Source organism: Coregonus lavaretus (genome assembly GCF_964263955.1).
Source record: "Coregonus lavaretus genome assembly, chromosome: 12".
Taxonomy (NCBI): Eukaryota; Metazoa; Chordata; class Actinopteri; order Salmoniformes; family Salmonidae; genus Coregonus; species Coregonus lavaretus.
Window position 1 is genome coordinate 50,066,302 of NC_139999.1, and position 17,395 is coordinate 50,083,696.

Sequence of the window (17,395 nt, forward strand, 5' to 3'; positions counted from 1 at the left end):
AGAAACTTCAAGCTTTTCATCTTCTCCACTGCAGCCCCGTTGATGTGGATGCGGCTCCCTCTGCTGTCTCCTGAAGTCCACGATCAGCTCCTTTGTTTTGTTGAGGGAGAGGTTATTTTTCTGTCACCACTCTGCATAGGAAGGGAAACATGTATTCTGAGTGACAAGCAGTCATAGGTGTCGTGTCCCATAGGCTAAATGGAATTGAACTTGCCATATAATTACTTCTGTTTATACAAAAATACATAAAATCCACCAGAGAGCACGGTTTAGCCACAGAAGATCATTAGCTTCTTTAAAAATGTTTTGCTGTGGATTGTTTTAAATCGCCAGAGTATAACCTACAGTTGGGATGCACACAATTTGGGTAGCACTTACAACATATCAAATAGCTGATTGTTGATTTGCGGCTGTTAGTGAAAAGCATCTAAATTAGGCCTAGGCCTATCGTAATATTTCAGAATACGGTGGCTGGGGAAAAAAAGAGAGGAGACAAAGAAGAAACGGACATGTCTTTAGTTAGGCTATCAAAATCCTGAACTCGCAATAGGCTATTGAGCGAACAGTATCCTATCTTACTGGCACTATAGCATTGGCCATATCCCCGGTGAGTGCGCATATTCACTGTCTTTATCACATGCTCCTGGAAAGTTTTTTGGGGACAATAATTTCCTCCTCCAGGGTAGATGGACGTCATAGTCTACAATATGTCTCCCCTTTTCATAGGCCTTGATTAGATGGTTGCATTCAAAGACAAGGTCGTTTTTTATTGATCTCAGTTTGCCAGTGTCAGCAGAGTAGCCTACCCTTTCATTTTTTTGGTATTTAAGATGCTGCTATTGTCTCCAATCATGGAGAGTAAAAGTGTCATAGAATTGCATGAAATATTTATATAAAAGGCCACATTTTTTCTCAGATTTCTCTCGGGTCCTCCTAAAACATCTCCCTCTAGCTGGGGCTGAGCTCTGGATGTGTGCAAAGAACAGAAAGGAAAAGAAAATCAGAACGGTCTTTTTTTGCTAACAGTGAGTCAGTTCCCACTGGGCACAACTGGTTGAATCAAGGTTGTTTCAATGTAATTTGTCAGCGTATTGTGACGTGAAATCTACGTGCAAAATACATTGGATTTGAAAAAAAGTAATTAACGTAAACTGTTGTTTTGATGGTGAAATGTCAACCACATCATGGTAACCGAATTTCAACATAGACAAACCTTGTACGAAATATATTGAATTTGTACCTTTAAAACAACGTCAGATCTTCAACGTTATATCCAATGTCAGAAAAAAAAACTAGGCTGGGCAGCACCTCCTACTGGAGAATTGGTCTATCTATAGCTACCCTTTGGTCTCCCATCCAGGGTTTTAACCAAAGCCCAGCCATGCTTAGCTATGATATTTGTCACTGACTATTACCAATGTGCTATCATGAGACTGATTGTTGAGAGATCTCCACTTAAAAACGAAATAGATTCACTGTATCAAAGTCATTCCAAAGGGTACGTTTAACAGAGCAAATTAAATGTGACCATACACTCGTATCATCAATAATTCCATTTAGGCCTAGATATGATTTGCAGTCATCAACAGCTATTGTTTCAATTCAACACAGAATTAAACTAAAAATAGAGTACAATAGGCCTAGGGTTTCAAGCTCTGGTTGATTTCAAGTGTAATGATATTTAGTGATATTGAATTGTGTTTGGTTGTCAAAGCAACAAAATATCAACATTTGAAGGAAATGTATCTTCGGCTTGGATAGTTCCATCTGTGCCACTGATTTAGTCTGGCTTTAATTCCAGTTAGTCTACAAATTAGTAATTAGTAATATGTTGAATTCACGTCTCCAACTCAACCAACAATAAAAGTTAAAGAATGGAATTAAGCCAGTGCCTTCAGAAAGTATTCATACCACTTGACGTATTCCTAATGAAATATCTAATTTACATAAGTATCTACACCTCTGAGTCAGTACTTTGTAGAAGCACCTTTGGCAGTGATTACAGCTGTGAGTCTTTCTGGGTAAATCTCTAAGAGCTTTCCACACCTGGATTGTGCAACATTTGCTCATTATTCTTTTCTAAATTCTTCAAGCTCTTGCAAATGGTTTGTTGTTCATTGCTAGACAGCCATTTTCAGGTCTTGCCATAGATTTTAAAGTAGATTTAAGTCAAAACTGTAACTCGGCCACTCAGGAACATTTACTGTCTTCTTGTTAAGCAACTCCAGTGTAGATTTGGCCTTGTGTTTTAGGTTATTGCCCTGCTGAAAGGTGAATTCATCTCCCAGTGTCTGGTGGAAAGCAGACTGCACCAGGTTTTCCTCTAGGATTTTGCCTGTGCTTAGCTTCATTCCATGTCTTTTTTATCCTGAAAATCTCCCCAGTCCTTAACGATTACAAGCATACCCATAACATGATGCACCCACCACTATGCTTGACAGTCTGGAGAGTGGTACTCATTAATGTGTTGTATTGGATTTGCCCCAAATATATAACACTTTGTATTCAGGGCAAAAAGTGAATTGCTTTGCCACATCAGTATTACTTTAGGGCCTTGTTGCAAACAGGATACATATTTTGGAATATATTTTTTCTGTACAGGCTTTCTTCTTTTTGCTCTGTCAATTAGGTTAGTGTTGTGGAGTAACTACAATGTTGTTTATCAATCCTCAGTTTTCCCCTATCACAGTCATCAAACTCTGTAACTTTTTTAAAGTCAACATTGGCCTCATGGTGAAATCCCTGAGAAGTTTTCTTCCTCTCCGGCAACTGAGTTAGGAAGGACGCCTGTGTATTTGTAGTGACTGACTGGGTGTATTGATACACCATCCAAAGTGTAATTAATAACTTCACCATGCTCAAAGGGATATTCAATGTCTGCTTTTTTTTTTTACCCATCTACCCTTCTTTGCTAGGCATTGGAAAACCTCCCTGGTCTTTGTGGTTGAATCTGTGTTTGAAATTCACTGCTCAACTGAAGGACCTTACAGATAATTGTATGTGTGGGTTACAGAGATCAGGTAGTCATTCAAAACACTATTATTGCACACAGAGTGAGTCCATGGAATGTATTATGTGACTTGTTAAGCAAAGGTTTACTCCTGAACTTATTCAGGCATGCCAAAACAAGGGGTTGGATACTTATTGAATCAAGACATTTCAGCGTTTCATATTTTAATTAATTTGTAAAGTTTTTTTAAAATTACATTCCACTTTGACATTATGGGGTTTTGTGTGTAGGCCAGTGACAAAATAAATCTAAACTTTATCAATTTTAAAGACAACAAAATGTGGAAGAAGTCGAGGGGTGTGAATACTTTCTGAAAGCACTGTAATTTCAACTGCAATCCAGATCATTTGGTTCTGCTATTAGATGAAGCACAGTGATAATACATTAATCTGTTGTATAAATAAACAAAATATCTGACATTGTATTCCCATTTGAACTTTGCTGTGCTTTTAAATGGTTGAAAGTGCAGTGATAGACATTTGAAATTAAACCAACTTTTGGGTGTCTTTTTGAGTGGGTGTATATAGGTTTTTATCTCATTGATCAACGTCTCAACCAAATACAGTGGAGGCTCCTCAGAGGAGGAAGGGGAGGACCATCCTCATCAGTGAATTTCATAAAAATAATACATATCCTTTTTATCCTTAAAACTATACTAAATATAATGATGTCACCAAATAATTGATTAAAACACACTATTTTGCAAAGGTCTACAGTAGCCTCAACAGCACTCTGTAGGGTCGCACCATGGTGTAGCTGGACGACAGCTAGCTTCCGTCCTCCTCTGGGAACATTAACTTCAATACAAACCCTAGGAGGCTCATGGTTCTCACCCCCTTCTATAGACTTACACAGTAATTATGACAACTTCCGGAGGAGGAATACAATGTGGCTGCTATGAAAGTGAACTGTATTTACGCGTGATCAGGGGTGTATTCATTACGCCGATTCTGTTGAAAGCGTTTCTTAAACGGAAGCAAACGGAACAAACAAGGATAAACATACCTGAATTTGTCCAATAGAAACTCTAGCTTGCAACTGTATAGACTAATGATTACACCCTATATCAGCTAGACGCAGGCAAGACTGTGCAAGGCGGTATTAAATGTCACTGTCTGTCCATGTGTCACCTCAAATTTGTCTCTCGACCTGTGTGCACCTACATTGTAAACTTTAATTCATAGGCTAGGTTGTAGCAACCTCATGATGGGTGTAGGGAAAATTTAGTATCATGTAGTAGCCCAAACCTGTCGCTGTTAAATTGAACTGGGTGAATGGAATATGAATGAGAGTCATCCAATATGCTTTAATAGAAATAAGGCCATGCTCATTTTTAAAAAATCGTCCTCCCTCATCTTAAACAGCATTTTTTTTATTATTATTTTTGTTAATAAATATTTTTGCTTCCCCTAACTTGAAACTTATGCGCCGCCTATGCAAGCAGTCAATGCACAACAATTCTTAATGCAATCACAGTGAAAACACTTTTGTGTTTTGGCCGTTGTTAAAAAAAGAGGGGATCCCAGCTTTCCATTGCTAACATGTTTATTTCTCTACTCCTACAATTGCTTGCGTGGCATCGTTTTAAAAATGCAGTTACAACCACACAACCGGAGTTTAGGCGCAGCTGCGCAACAGAGCTCTTAAAGGTTCAATGGCATCTTAAAAGGGCAATGACATACTTTGTAATATAATCATTATTAATAACAATTTTTTATAATAATAATTAATTATAACAATCAGGATGTCCAATGGAGGTAATGGGGTAAATGCAGATGGAAGAATTGCTTCAACCTATGTATTTATAGCCACTATGCTGCATCAGTTGGGCTACAGGTGATAATGCTTATTGCTAATGGGACATCTGATAATACAGATCATGCATAGGCTATATGCATGGTCCAATATGTTAAAATAATTGTAACGTAATTTTTACCAGTATAATATTAGGCTTATTTTGGAAAGGTGGAAATTATATTTTAGATGGTGTCAGCATAATTGTATTTTCTTTCATTTTGGAGTAAAAGGCACCAGAACTGAGTTTCTCAGTCCTACATAGAAATTATTCCGGGGGAGGACCCCGGACCCACTAAGAAAGGGGACTGGAATTGGTCAAATTCGAATGATCCTCATTCCCTAAAAGCATGATGGTCATGATTTTTTTTTACGTGAAAGGGGAGGTTAACTTGGCCCCAGACAATCGATCTGAGATTGTCTTAAGAAGTCATGGGATTTGTTTTGCTTTAACATTTACATTTACATTTTAGTCATTTAGCAGACACTCTTATCCAGAGCGACTTACAGTTAGTGAATGCATACATGTTTTTTTTCATTGTTTTTTTCATACTGGCCCCCCGTGGGAAACGAACCCACATCCCTTCCGGCCAAACCCTCCCCTACCTTAGACGACGCTGGACCAATTGTGCGCCGCCCATGGGTATAACCCCAGGATATAATAAATGAAAGAGATGAACTGACTGCCTCTCTCTCTCTCTCATCTCTCTCCTCTCCTCCAGGAGTAAGAGTGTGGAGTGTGTGATGGAGAGAGTGATGGCAAGGCACTATGACTTTGACCTCACCTACATCACTGAGAGGATCATCTCTGTTTTCTTCCTGCCCGATCTGGAAGAACAACGTTACTGTGGCAACTTACAGGAAGTGGCCGCCATGCTCAAGTCCAAACACCAAGACAAGTTCCTGGTGAGTTGGGGGGGAATGAGTACCGTACTTGGAAAAAGGCAATTCACACATCCAAAATGTGAACGTTCAGGCCCCAAACATAACAAAGTAGACCGAAACAGGTAAGGACTACCTGGGGATTTGTCCAATGAGAAACATTCATTTTTATTTTCAGTTATGAAACATTTAAAAAACGTTTTCTATTGCGTGTGCTAATGTACTTTTTCCAGTGCGTGTGCTAATGTACATGACTTTGGTGCTGGGTACATCAATCGAAACATATGACTAACAAGAGGCCTGCATACTCCCAAAAGTTGATTCATTGTCTATGTCAGCCAGGGGTGGGTCGACAACCTGAGATGGTCGATGTAGGTGCAGGCTTTTGCTCCAGCCAAGCAGTAACACACCTAATTCAACTTATCAACTAATCATAGTCCTCAATCGAGGCTTTGAGTTTTAAAATTAGGTTACTGCTGGGCTGGAGCAAAAGCCTGCACCTTCACTGGCCTCGCAAGGTAAGGTTGCCCACATCTGGGCACATATTCACAGAGTGTCTCAGAGTAGGAGTGCTGATCTGGGATCCGGGCCCCCCTGTCCATGTAATCTTATTCATTATGATCCAAAAGGCAAAACTGATCCTAGATCAGCACTCACTAATCTGAGTATGGGCCCTGGTCTGAATGAAGATGAAAGGACACAATTTGTTGAATGATGCAGTGTATTACACAACAGTATACTCAGTCTGCCATCTCATAAAGTTAGTAAACATTTGAGACAATGTGTTGCCAATGCTTGTTTCTCCCCTACATTTTTATAAAAACCGAAACAAAGATGTGTTTGTTCGTGGTCCGTGAACAACAGTGTTTTCTATCACAATCTGTGAACGATTACGAACCACTGAGCTTGCGCCATCTTCTTCCATTACTCTTTTATATAAACTCAGCAAACTGCGTTTATTTTCAGTAAACTTAATGTGTAAATATTTGTACGAATATAACAAAATTAAACAACTGAGACATAAACTGAACAAGTTCCACAGACATGTGACTAACAGAAATTGAATAATGTGTCCCTGAACAAAGGGGGGGATCAAAATCAAAAGTAACACTCAGAATCTGGTGTGGCCACCAGATGCACCACCAGATGCATCTCCTCCTCATGGACTGCACCAGATTTGCCAGTTATTGCTGTGAGATGTTACCCCACTCTTCCACCAAGGCACCTGCAAGTTCCCGGACATTTCTGGGGGGAATTTAACCTTTTTTTTAGCAGACGCTCTAATCCAGAGTGCATACATTTATTTTATTTTTTTCATACTGGCCCCCCGTGGGAATCGAACCCACAACCCTGGCGTTGCAAGCGCCATGCTCTACCAACTGAGCTACACAGGGCCCAGTTGTATTTTTTAGTGATCCAATTTACATTTTAGTGATTTAGCAGACGCTCTTATCCAGAGCGACTTACAATTAGTGAGTGTATACATTTTTCATACTGACCCCCCTAGCCCTCACCCTCCGATCCAACAGGTCCCAGACATGCTCAATGGGATTGAGATCCGTGCTCTTCGCTGGCCATGGCAGAACACTGACATTCCTGTCTTGCAGGAAATCACGCACAGAACGAGCAGTATGGCTGGTGGCATTGTCATGCTGGAGGGTCATGTCAGGATGGGTACCACATGAGGGAGGAGGATCTCTTCCCTGTAACGCACAGCGTTGAGATTGCCTGCAATGACAACAAGCTCAGTCCGATGATGCTGTGACACACCGCCCCAGACCATGACGGACCCTCCACCTCCAAATCGATCCCGCTCCAGAGTACAGGCCTCGGTGTAACGCTCATTCCTTCGATGATAAATGCGAATCCGACCATTGCCCCTGGTGAGACAAAACTGCGACTCATCAGTGAAGAGCACTTTTTGCCAGTCCTGTCTGGTCCAGCGACGGTGGGTTTGTGCCCATAGGCGACGTTGTTGCCGGTGATGTCTGGTGAGGACCTGCCTTACAACAGGCCTACAAGCCCTCAGTCCAGCCTCTCTCAGCCTATTGCGGACAGTCTGAGCACTGATGGAGGGATTGTGCGTTCCTGGTGTAACTCGGGCAGTTGTTGTTGCCATCCTGTACCTGTGCCGCAGGTGTGATGTTCGGATGTACTGATCCTGGCAGGTGTTGTTACACGTGATCTGCCACTACGAGGATGATCAGCTGTCCGTCCTGTCTCCCTGTAGCGCTGTCTTAAGCGTCTCACAGTACGGACATTGCAATTTATTGCCCTGGCCACATCTGCAGTCCTCATGCCTTCTTGCAGCATGCCTAAGGCACATTCACACAGATGAGCAGGGACCCTGGGCATCTTTCTTTTGGTGTTTTTCAGAGTCAGTAGAAAGGCCTCTTTAGTGTCCTAGGTTTTCATAACTTTGACCTTAATTGCCTACCATCTGTAAGCTGTTAGTGTCTTAACGACCGTTCCACAGCTGCATGTTCATTAATTGTATATGGTTAATTGAACAAGCATGGGAAACAGTGTTTAAACCCTTTACAATGAAGATCTGTGAAGTTATTTGGATTTTTATGAATTATCTTTGAAAGACAGGGTCCTGAAAAAGGGACGTTTCTTTTTTTGCCGAGTTTAGTTAGCAAGTGACGATTGCTCATTCTTAGGGCCCGGTTGGGTATATTAACTATGTTACTGTGTGGTGTTATAAAGAAGCAATACAATCAGTATATTGTTCTTTTGTAACAGAAGGTAATTGTTTTGCTCCACCCAGCACTTCAATGTAACGTTTTGTGCATATTATGTCAGACAATTTGTAGTCAATGTTGAGACAACGTTGTGTGGTTGTTGTGTGGTTACTGGGTATGACATTGTTGATTTCCTCTTCTCTTTGTCTCAATGTCTGCCTCTCCCAGCTCTTAAACCTGTCTGAGAAGCGTCATGACATCACCAGACTCCACCCCAAGGTAGGATGACCACCATAGTGATGCAATATACCTGTAATTGAGTGTGTGAGGACCGCACTCCAGAGTGCTACTAGTACAGTGCTCTCAAATTCTGGTTCCGATGGACTGCTTCCCATAGAAGGTTTATCCAGAGATGGATAACTTCACTGTGTGTGCCAAACTCAGGTTGAAGACTTTGGTTGGCCAGACCTGCATGCCCCTCCCCTGGACAAGATCTGTGCCATGTGTAAGGCCATGGAGACCTGGCTCACCTCTGACCCCGGCAACGTGGTAGTCCTGCACTGCAAGGTCAGGGGAGATGCTCTACTGTTGTGTTGTTGCATTGTTTGTATTGTGTTGTTTGTTCTGTTCAAATATGTCCAGTTAGCCTACATGTCTCTCTCTCTTTTTCTTTCCTTTTCTCTATCACAGGGAAACAAGGGGAAGACGGGGGTCATTGTGGCTGCCTACATGCACTACAGCAAGATATCTGCAGGGTATGTGATGACTGTGTGTGTGCGTGAATGTGTACGTACTGTCAAAGTCTTATTGACGCCGTACGTGGGTACACTTGTACAGAGAGTTATTGATACTGTGTTTGTGTGTGTGCAGGGTGGACCAGGCCCTGAACACTCTGGCCATGAGGAAGTTCTGTGAAGATAAAGTTTCCTCCTCGCTACAGCCCTCTCAAAACAGGCAAGAGCATCTCTCTTTTATGTCTTGCCACTTTCCCTCCATCTTTCCAACTTTTCTCCTCCTTGTATATTGTAGCTAGGTTGTCACCTATTTGAGTCTGCACATCCCTCCTAATTCTAAACGCCCCAATCTTTCTCCCACCTCTCTTTCTTCTCTTCCCCAGGTATATCTACTACTTTGGTGGTCTGCTGTCGGGGGCGATCAGGATGAATAGCAGTCCTCTGTTCCTCCACCAGGTCCTCATCCCCAGCCTGCCGAACTTCCAGGCAGCAGGAGGAGGTCAGTGTCCCACTGTCCTCCTGTACAATGTGATGTAGTACTGTCAAATCGGAGTTGTTTCAACTTGAAAAGATAACTTACCACAATGCCTTCCTCTTCTTTTTAAGATGCAAATGAGGAGGTCCATGTGTGGCTATCAAATGAGTTGGAACTTGTTAGTTTAGTACTGTTAAGGCGTCAGCATTCTTCAGTTCAGTTGGCGCCTAGCCGAGCTCGGTGTGAACCGAACGAGTGTGCTTTCGTACTTCCTTAAAAGACCTTCGCTTGAAAAACGAGAAAGAAGCGGCAATAGTACTGTTTGTCCATTTTGAGACGCCGTAGCCAGTATACACTTCCTCAAAATACTCAGAATTAATCTAAGATAACTCAAGAAATATGTCATTAATTTTGACCTTTTTGCCGAGGTGATCTAAGATGTTGGGTGCAGTATTTCTCAATTAAAAAATATGCATGAGAACAAGTCGTCTCTCATTGAATGACATCAAAGACTTTATTGAAGAATCCCTACTGTTAAACAAATAACCAAAGAAGGGGCGTAGACTTCGGCTACCGACTTCGGCTTGCCTTGAGAACTTTTTGTGTGCCCGAACAGCTGAAAAAAGTCCAGAACAAACAAAAACGTCACAAAATGTTGTGTCGTCATAATATATGCACTAAGTATTCCGAACTGTTTCGGCTTGGAAGCATGTGGACGCCTTTAGGAGTATTAATATGAGTATTTTTTAGAATTTGCATCTAGAATTTCTTTCACTTCAAACAACTTTGGGGGGATATATTGCCTCCTCTTCTTCTTTAATGACCTCACATCAACACCATCTTTCTCCCCCTGCTGTCTCTCCACTCCTTCATTCCTACACTCACTCGCTTTCTGTGCAGGTTATTATCCTTTCCTGAAGATCTACCAGTCTCTACAGCTGGTCTACACATCAGGCATTTAGTGAGTTAATTATGTTGTTAATACTATATGATCAGTACATTTTTCACTCTGTTCCCTTTCCACCTTCAGACACGGTAGGTACTTGGGTACCTTTGTTGGGACTTTGTTTATATGTGCTACCGCCTGTGTTTACATGTGTAATGGTCTGTGTTTATTCCAACTGAACATTGTTTGTCTGTGTTTTATGTTGAGGTGTGTTTTACAGATGTTCGAATGTGTTTTGACTATGTTTTCGTCTGTCTCTGTGTAGCGACCCCCAGGGCTCCAGGGCGAGAAAGCTGTGTGTGACACTCGAGCCGGCGCTACTGCTGAAGGGGGACGTCATGGTGAGTGTTAAACAAAATGGACACACAGGAACTAGTCATCACTCCTCTCCATCTTTATCTACCAGTCCCCTCTCCTTTTCTCTTTGACCCTTTCAACAGCTCATATCTGTAAAGCTCCAGCCATGGATCCACATTCAGGCAAATTATCCTCCATGTTGCCACCAAATATTCCATGACAATAACATTGTAATTTGAACTAGAATGTAATTGTCTTGGAGCTTTTGCATCTAACATGGCCCCTATTAGTTATCCTAAGTCTCAAACACAGTGCTTGTGTAAATAATAGTGTGGCCACATAATCTCTCTCTGTGTTTCTCTTTCTCTCTTTCTTGTCTCTCTCCCCAGGTGAAATGCTACCACCGGCGGCCACATGGCTCAGAGAGGGAGGCGGTGTTCAGGCTGCAGTTCCACACCTGTACGGTCCATGGAGCTCAGCTGTGGTTCGGCAAAGGAGAGCTGGACCTGGCCTGTGCAGGTAGGTACCAGGGGTCTGATTGGCCAGCAGTATACCACCCATAATCCCACTGCTGGCTTTCCTCTGAAGGTAAGCAGGGTTGGTCCTGGTCAGTCCCTGGATGGAAGACCAGATGCTTCTGGGAGTGGTGTTGGGTGGCCAGTAGGAGGCACTCTATTCTCTGGTCTAAAAAAATAGCCCAATGCCCCAGAGCAGTGATTGGGGACATTGCCCTGTGTAGGGTGCCGTCTTTCTGATGGGACGTTAAACGGGTGTCCTGACTCTCTGTGGTCACTAAAGATCCCATGGCACTTATCGTAAGAGTAGGGATGTTAACCCCGGTGTCCTGATTAAATTCCCAATCTGGCCCTCATACCATCATAGCCACCTAATCATCCCCAGCTTCCAATTGGCTCATTCATCCCCCCTCATCTCCCCTGTAACTATTCCCCAGGTCGTTGCTGTAAATGAGAATGTGTTCTCAGTCAACTTACGTGGTAAAATAAGATTTAAATAAAATAAAAGTAAATAAAATAGAGGGGAACGTCGGGGAGTTTAGGAAGGAGGGAGAGGGGAGGAGGGAGAAGGGAATGATTGTGTTTCAGGACGAAGTGCAATCGCTTATTATTTGAAGCAGTCAGACAGACGCTCAAGCACACACTCTCACTGGCTCGCACGCACGCTCAGTCACATACACAGATATCTGACTCCGAAAATACAAGAAACAAAATGATGACATTATTTAACAAATCTTTTCAAATAGTATATTGATATACAAATAAACAATGTATTAGCAAACGTACACCTACCAATAGCCTAACTAATACCTCAGAAGCAGAGAGGAAGCCCATCTTCACTGCCAACTCCAACACCCCTGGTATGGCCTCCATCTCCTCATCAGAAAGAGCCACTGCACGTCAGAGCTCCCATGTTGCCTCTGCTGTGGAGGTTCCACTACTTCTTCGTCCTCAGTGTCCACAGAGTCAGACCAGGCCTGTCTCTTCTGTGTCACTGGGTGCATGTGGGCGTCTCTCTCAAAGTCAGCCCTCTGCATCAGCTCTCTGTAGTAGAAGGCTTGAAGCTGTCAAAAGCACTCGTAAAAGCACTGGATGTTGTACTGGAGCATGTTGTACTGGAGTATGTGGACATGAATGTGTACCAGAAGTCCTGTTCCATGTAAAACTCTGGGAGACTGGTGGCGGCTGCCTGCACTGGTACAGAATAGAGCAAGGGCGAGGTAGATGGAGGCACTTACAGAGCTGGTGAACACGGGCTGAGTTGTACACCAGTCTCCCTCCCCTGCAGCAGAGACTGACTGGACTGGACTCGGCTGGGGCTAGAAGTGAGACTGAATGTCTGTAGGGCTGAGACTTCCTCAACATCTGAGGCAGCAGGCGGGTGAATCGTCCCCATGTATATGACATCGTCATCCTCCTCCTCTGTCCACTCTGTCCAAAGGGACAGCACCAAGGATGGTGTCCAAGGAAGATGCTGAATTCGGCACATTTTATATGATCTTCGATAGCAGAGACAAGTCTAGGGCCCTATAAAATCTGCGTTGCGGAATCACAGAATCCAGGAATGCTCCTGTCTGTGTGTGTGCGCGTATGTCTACAATTTGTGTAGCCGTTAGCGATGATGCTAATGATAACCTTCTGGTAGAGATGGAAAGGCTTTTCATACAGAAACATTGCTAAACATTAACATTTTATATTAAAAAAGTGAGATTTTAAGAGTGAAAACTGGGAAAAACTTAAATAATAATAGATTTTATAGGGCCCTACAAGTCTCAAGTCTAGGCTTGGGGCTTTTGCCACCAAAACTGAATTCCAAACAAACATTGTCCCCTACCAACCAAACATTCTCAATTCTAAAATTCTAAAACATTTGATATGCTTGATTGTGATATCATCGTATTCAAATGCAATTTGTATTGTTTGAATCAAAATTGCCATGGCAGTGAAATAGAATGGGCATGGACTGTTTCAAATCAAAATAGAATGGCTTGAGCTGCTATCTTCGATTATGATGTCTTAACATTCTAACATTACAATTACATTTGTCATTACAGAGTTATTACAGATTTGTTTTCATTTCAAGTTACCATATTTTAAATATAATTCAAGAGTACATACGGCAACAAAGAATATATATATCTTGAAACATGTTGTTTATTCCAACACAAATAAAATGACTTGTTCTAAAAAACTAAACAAAAACATCTGCGTTCTGCCAGAATCTGTTTCCTTGAAATGGTTCAACTGTACATCCCCCCACTAGAATCCCCATACTTTAATGAAGACAGCTTCTCCATCCTGGAGGGGGAAATCAATCATTTCCATGCCCAGGGACATGTACTAATCTGTGGCAACCTAAATGCCAGAACTGGACAAGAATCTGACACCCTCAGCACATGGGGACAAACACCTACCTGGAAGTGACAGCATTCCCTCCTCCATATGCCCCTCTAGGCACAACTACGACAACAAAAACGGGTCACAACTCCTGCAGCTCTGTCGCAAGCTGGGTATGTACATAGTAAATGGTAGGCTTCGATGGGACTCCTATGGTAGGTACACCTATAGCTCATCTCTTGGCAGTAGTACTGTAGACTACTTTCTCACTGACCTCAACCCAGAGTCTCTCAGGGCGTTCACAGTCAGCCCACTGTCACCCCTATCAGATCACAGCAAAATCACAGTCTACTTGAACAGAGCAATACTCAGTCATGAGGCATCAAAGCCAAAGGAACTGAATAATATTAAGAAATGCTATAGATGGAAGGAAAGTAGTGTGGAAACCTACCAAAAAACAATTAGGCAACAACAAATTCAATCCCTTTTAGACAACTTCCTGGACAAAACGTTTCACTGTAATAGTGAAGGTGTAAACTTGGTAGTAGAAAACCTAAACAGTATTTTTGACCTCTCAGCTTTCCTATCAAATCTAAAAATGTCAAGCAGAAAACCTAAGAAAATTAACAACAATGGTTTGATGAAGAATGTAAGAACCTAAGAAAGAAATTAAGAAACCTATCCAACCAAAAACAGAGACCCAGAAAACCTGAGCCTATGCTATGCCTTCACAATGGTGAATCACTAAAACAAAACAGAAATACACTATGGAAAAAGAAGGAACAGCACATCAGAAATCAGCTCAATGTAATTGAAGAATCCATAGACTCTAACCACTTATGGGAAAATTGGAAAACACTAAACAAACAACAACACAAAGAGTTATCTATCCAAAACGGAGATGTATGGATAAACCACTTCTCCAATCTTTTTGGCTCTTATCAAAGAACAAACAGCAAAAACATGTACATGATCAAATACAAATCTTAGAATCAACTATTAAAGACTACCAGAACCCACTGGATTCTCCAATTACATTGAATGAACTACAGGACAAAATACAAACCCTCCAATCCAAAAAGTCCTGTGGTGTTGATGGTATCCTAAATTAAATGATAAAATATACAGACCACAAATTCCAATTGGCTATACTTAAACTCTTTAACATCATCCTTAGCTCTGGCATCTTCCCCAATATTTGGAACCAAGGACTGATCACCCCAATCCACATAAGTGGGGATAAATTTGATCCCAATAACTACCGTGGGATATGCGTCAACAGCAACCTTGGGAAAATCCTCTGCATTATCATTAACAGCAGACTCGTACATTTCCAAATGTCAAATTGGCATTTTACCATACGACAGACCACGTACTCACCCTGCACACCCTAATTGATCAAACAAACAAACCAAAACAAAGGCAAAGTCTTCTCATTCTTTGTTGATTTCAAAAAAGCTTTTGACTCAATTTGGCATGACCCACATTTTGCTACAAATTGAAGGATAGTGGTGTTGGGGTAAAAACATACAATATTATAAAATCCATGTACACAAACAACAAGTGTGCAGTTAAAATTGGCAAAAAACACACATTTCTTTCCACAGGGCCTTGGGGTGAGACAGGGATGCAGCTTAAGCCCCACCCTCTTCAACATATATATCAACGAATTGGCAAGGGCACTAGAACAGTCTACAGCACCCGGCCTCACCCTACTAGAATCTGAAGTCAAATGTCTACTGTTTGCTGATGATCTGGTGCATCTGTCCCCAACCAAGGAGGGCCTACAGCAGCACCTAGATCTTCTGCACAGATTCTGTGAGACCTGGGCCCTGACAGTAAATCTCAGTAAGACAAAAAAATTATGGTGTTCCAAAAAAGGTCCAGTTGCCAGGACCACAAATACAAATTCCATCTAGACACCGTTGCCCTAGAGCACACAAAAAACTATACATACCTCGGCCTAAACATCAGCGCCACAGGTAACTTCCACAAAGCTGTGAACGATCTGAGAGACAAGGCAAGAAGTGCCTTCTGTGCCATCAAAAGGAACATAAAATTTGACATACCAATTAGGATCTGGCAAAAAAATAATTGAATCAGTTATAGAACCCATTGCCCTTTATGGTTGTGAGGTCTGGGTTCCTCTCACCATCTAAGAAGTCACACAATGGGACAAACACCAAATTGAGACTTTGCATGCAGAATTCTGCAAAACCCGCTAATTATCAAAATCCAGAAAAGAGCCGTTAATTTCTACAACCACCGAAAAGGAAGCGATTCCCAAACCTTCCATAACAAAGCCATCACCTACAGAGAGATGAGCCTGGAGAAGAGTCCCCTAAGCAAGCTGGTCCTAGGGCTCTGTTCACAAACACAAACAGACCCCACAGACCCCAGGACAGCAATTAGACCTAACCAAATCATGAGAAAACAAAAATATAATTACTTGACACATTGGAAAGAATTAACAAAAAACCAGAGCTATTTGGCCCTAAACAGAGAGTACACAGTGGCAGAATACCTGACCACTGTGACTGACCCAAACATAAGGAAAGCTTTACTATGTACAGACTCAGTGAGCATAGCCTTTCCCCGGCGCCGATGACGTGGATGTCAATTAAGGTAGCCCCCCGCACCTCTCTGATTCAGAGGGGTTGGGTTAAATGAGGAAGACACATTTCAGTTGAATACATTCAGTTGTACAACTGACTAGGTATGCCCCTTTCCCTTTCCTTGCTATTGAGAAAGGCCGCCGTAGGGCAGACCTGGCTCTCAAGAGAAGACAGGCTATGTGCACTCTGCCCACAAAATGAGGTGGAAACTGAGCTGCACTTCCTAACCTCCTGCCAAACTCCCATATCTATCGGGTGAAATACCACAGTGTGCCATCACAGCAACAAGATTTGTGCCTGTTGCCACAAGAAAAGGGCAGTGAAGAACAAACACCATGGTAAATACAACTCAATATATAGTTTATTTTCCCTTTTGTACTTTAACCATTTGCACATAATGACATTTGAAAAGTATTTTGAGAGTGTAATGTTTACTGTAATTTTTTTGAGAGAGAGAGAGAGAGAGAGAGAGAGAGAGAGAGAGAGAGAGAGAGAGAGAGAGAGAGAGAGAGAGAGAGAGAGAGAGAGAGAGAGAGAGAGAGAGAGAGAGGAGAGAGAGAGAGAGAGAGAGAGAGAAGAGAGAGAGAGAGAGAGAGAGAGAGAGAGAGAGAGAGAGAGAGAGAGAGAGAGAGAGAGAGAGAGAGAGAGAGGAGGAGAGAGAAAGAGAGAGAGAGAGAGAGAGAGAGAGAGAGAGAGAGAGAGAGAGAGAGAGAGAGAGGAGAGAGAGAGAGAGAGAGAGAGAGGCGAGAGAGCGAGAGATGAGAAGAATTTTCTGTGATGTTTAGTCTATCTCTCTGTAGATGACCGGTTCCCTCCAGATGCTACAGTGGAGTTTATCTTCTCCTACGGCCCAGAGAAAATGAAAGGTACTGTTTGTATGCGTTTTAACATACTTGTTATTGTTTGTATACTGTATGCCTGTGTATACGTCTGTGCAGTCCAGAAGTGTGTGTTATATCCTACTTCTCTTTCTTCACAGGGCGAGAGTACCGTAAGAGCGACCCCTCTGTTACAGTGGACTACAACACTTCAGACCCTGTGGTGCGCTGGGACTCCTATGAGAACTTCAACCTTCACCACCAGGATAGCATTGAGGTAAGGGTGAA

At 42.3% G+C, this 17,395-nt stretch overlaps 1 protein-coding gene across 1 annotated transcript in view; it reads left to right on the forward strand.

Annotated features, from left to right (window-relative positions):
- The window catches only part of LOC311138942 (tensin-2-like), a gene marked incomplete at both ends in the record, with an annotated part of 79,143 nt that overhangs the window by 47,373 nt on the left and 14,375 nt on the right, over positions 1 to 17,395 (forward strand). The window contains 11 exon segments of the mRNA XM_084173754.1: positions 5,527 to 5,710; positions 8,599 to 8,649; positions 8,815 to 8,937; positions 9,061 to 9,125; positions 9,241 to 9,324; positions 9,488 to 9,603; positions 10,480 to 10,540; positions 10,791 to 10,866; positions 11,212 to 11,341; positions 17,090 to 17,155; positions 17,269 to 17,390. Coding sequence (XP_084029880.1) covers positions 5,527 to 5,710; positions 8,599 to 8,649; positions 8,815 to 8,937; positions 9,061 to 9,125; positions 9,241 to 9,324; positions 9,488 to 9,603; positions 10,480 to 10,540; positions 10,791 to 10,866; positions 11,212 to 11,341; positions 17,090 to 17,155; positions 17,269 to 17,390 — 1,078 coding nt within the window.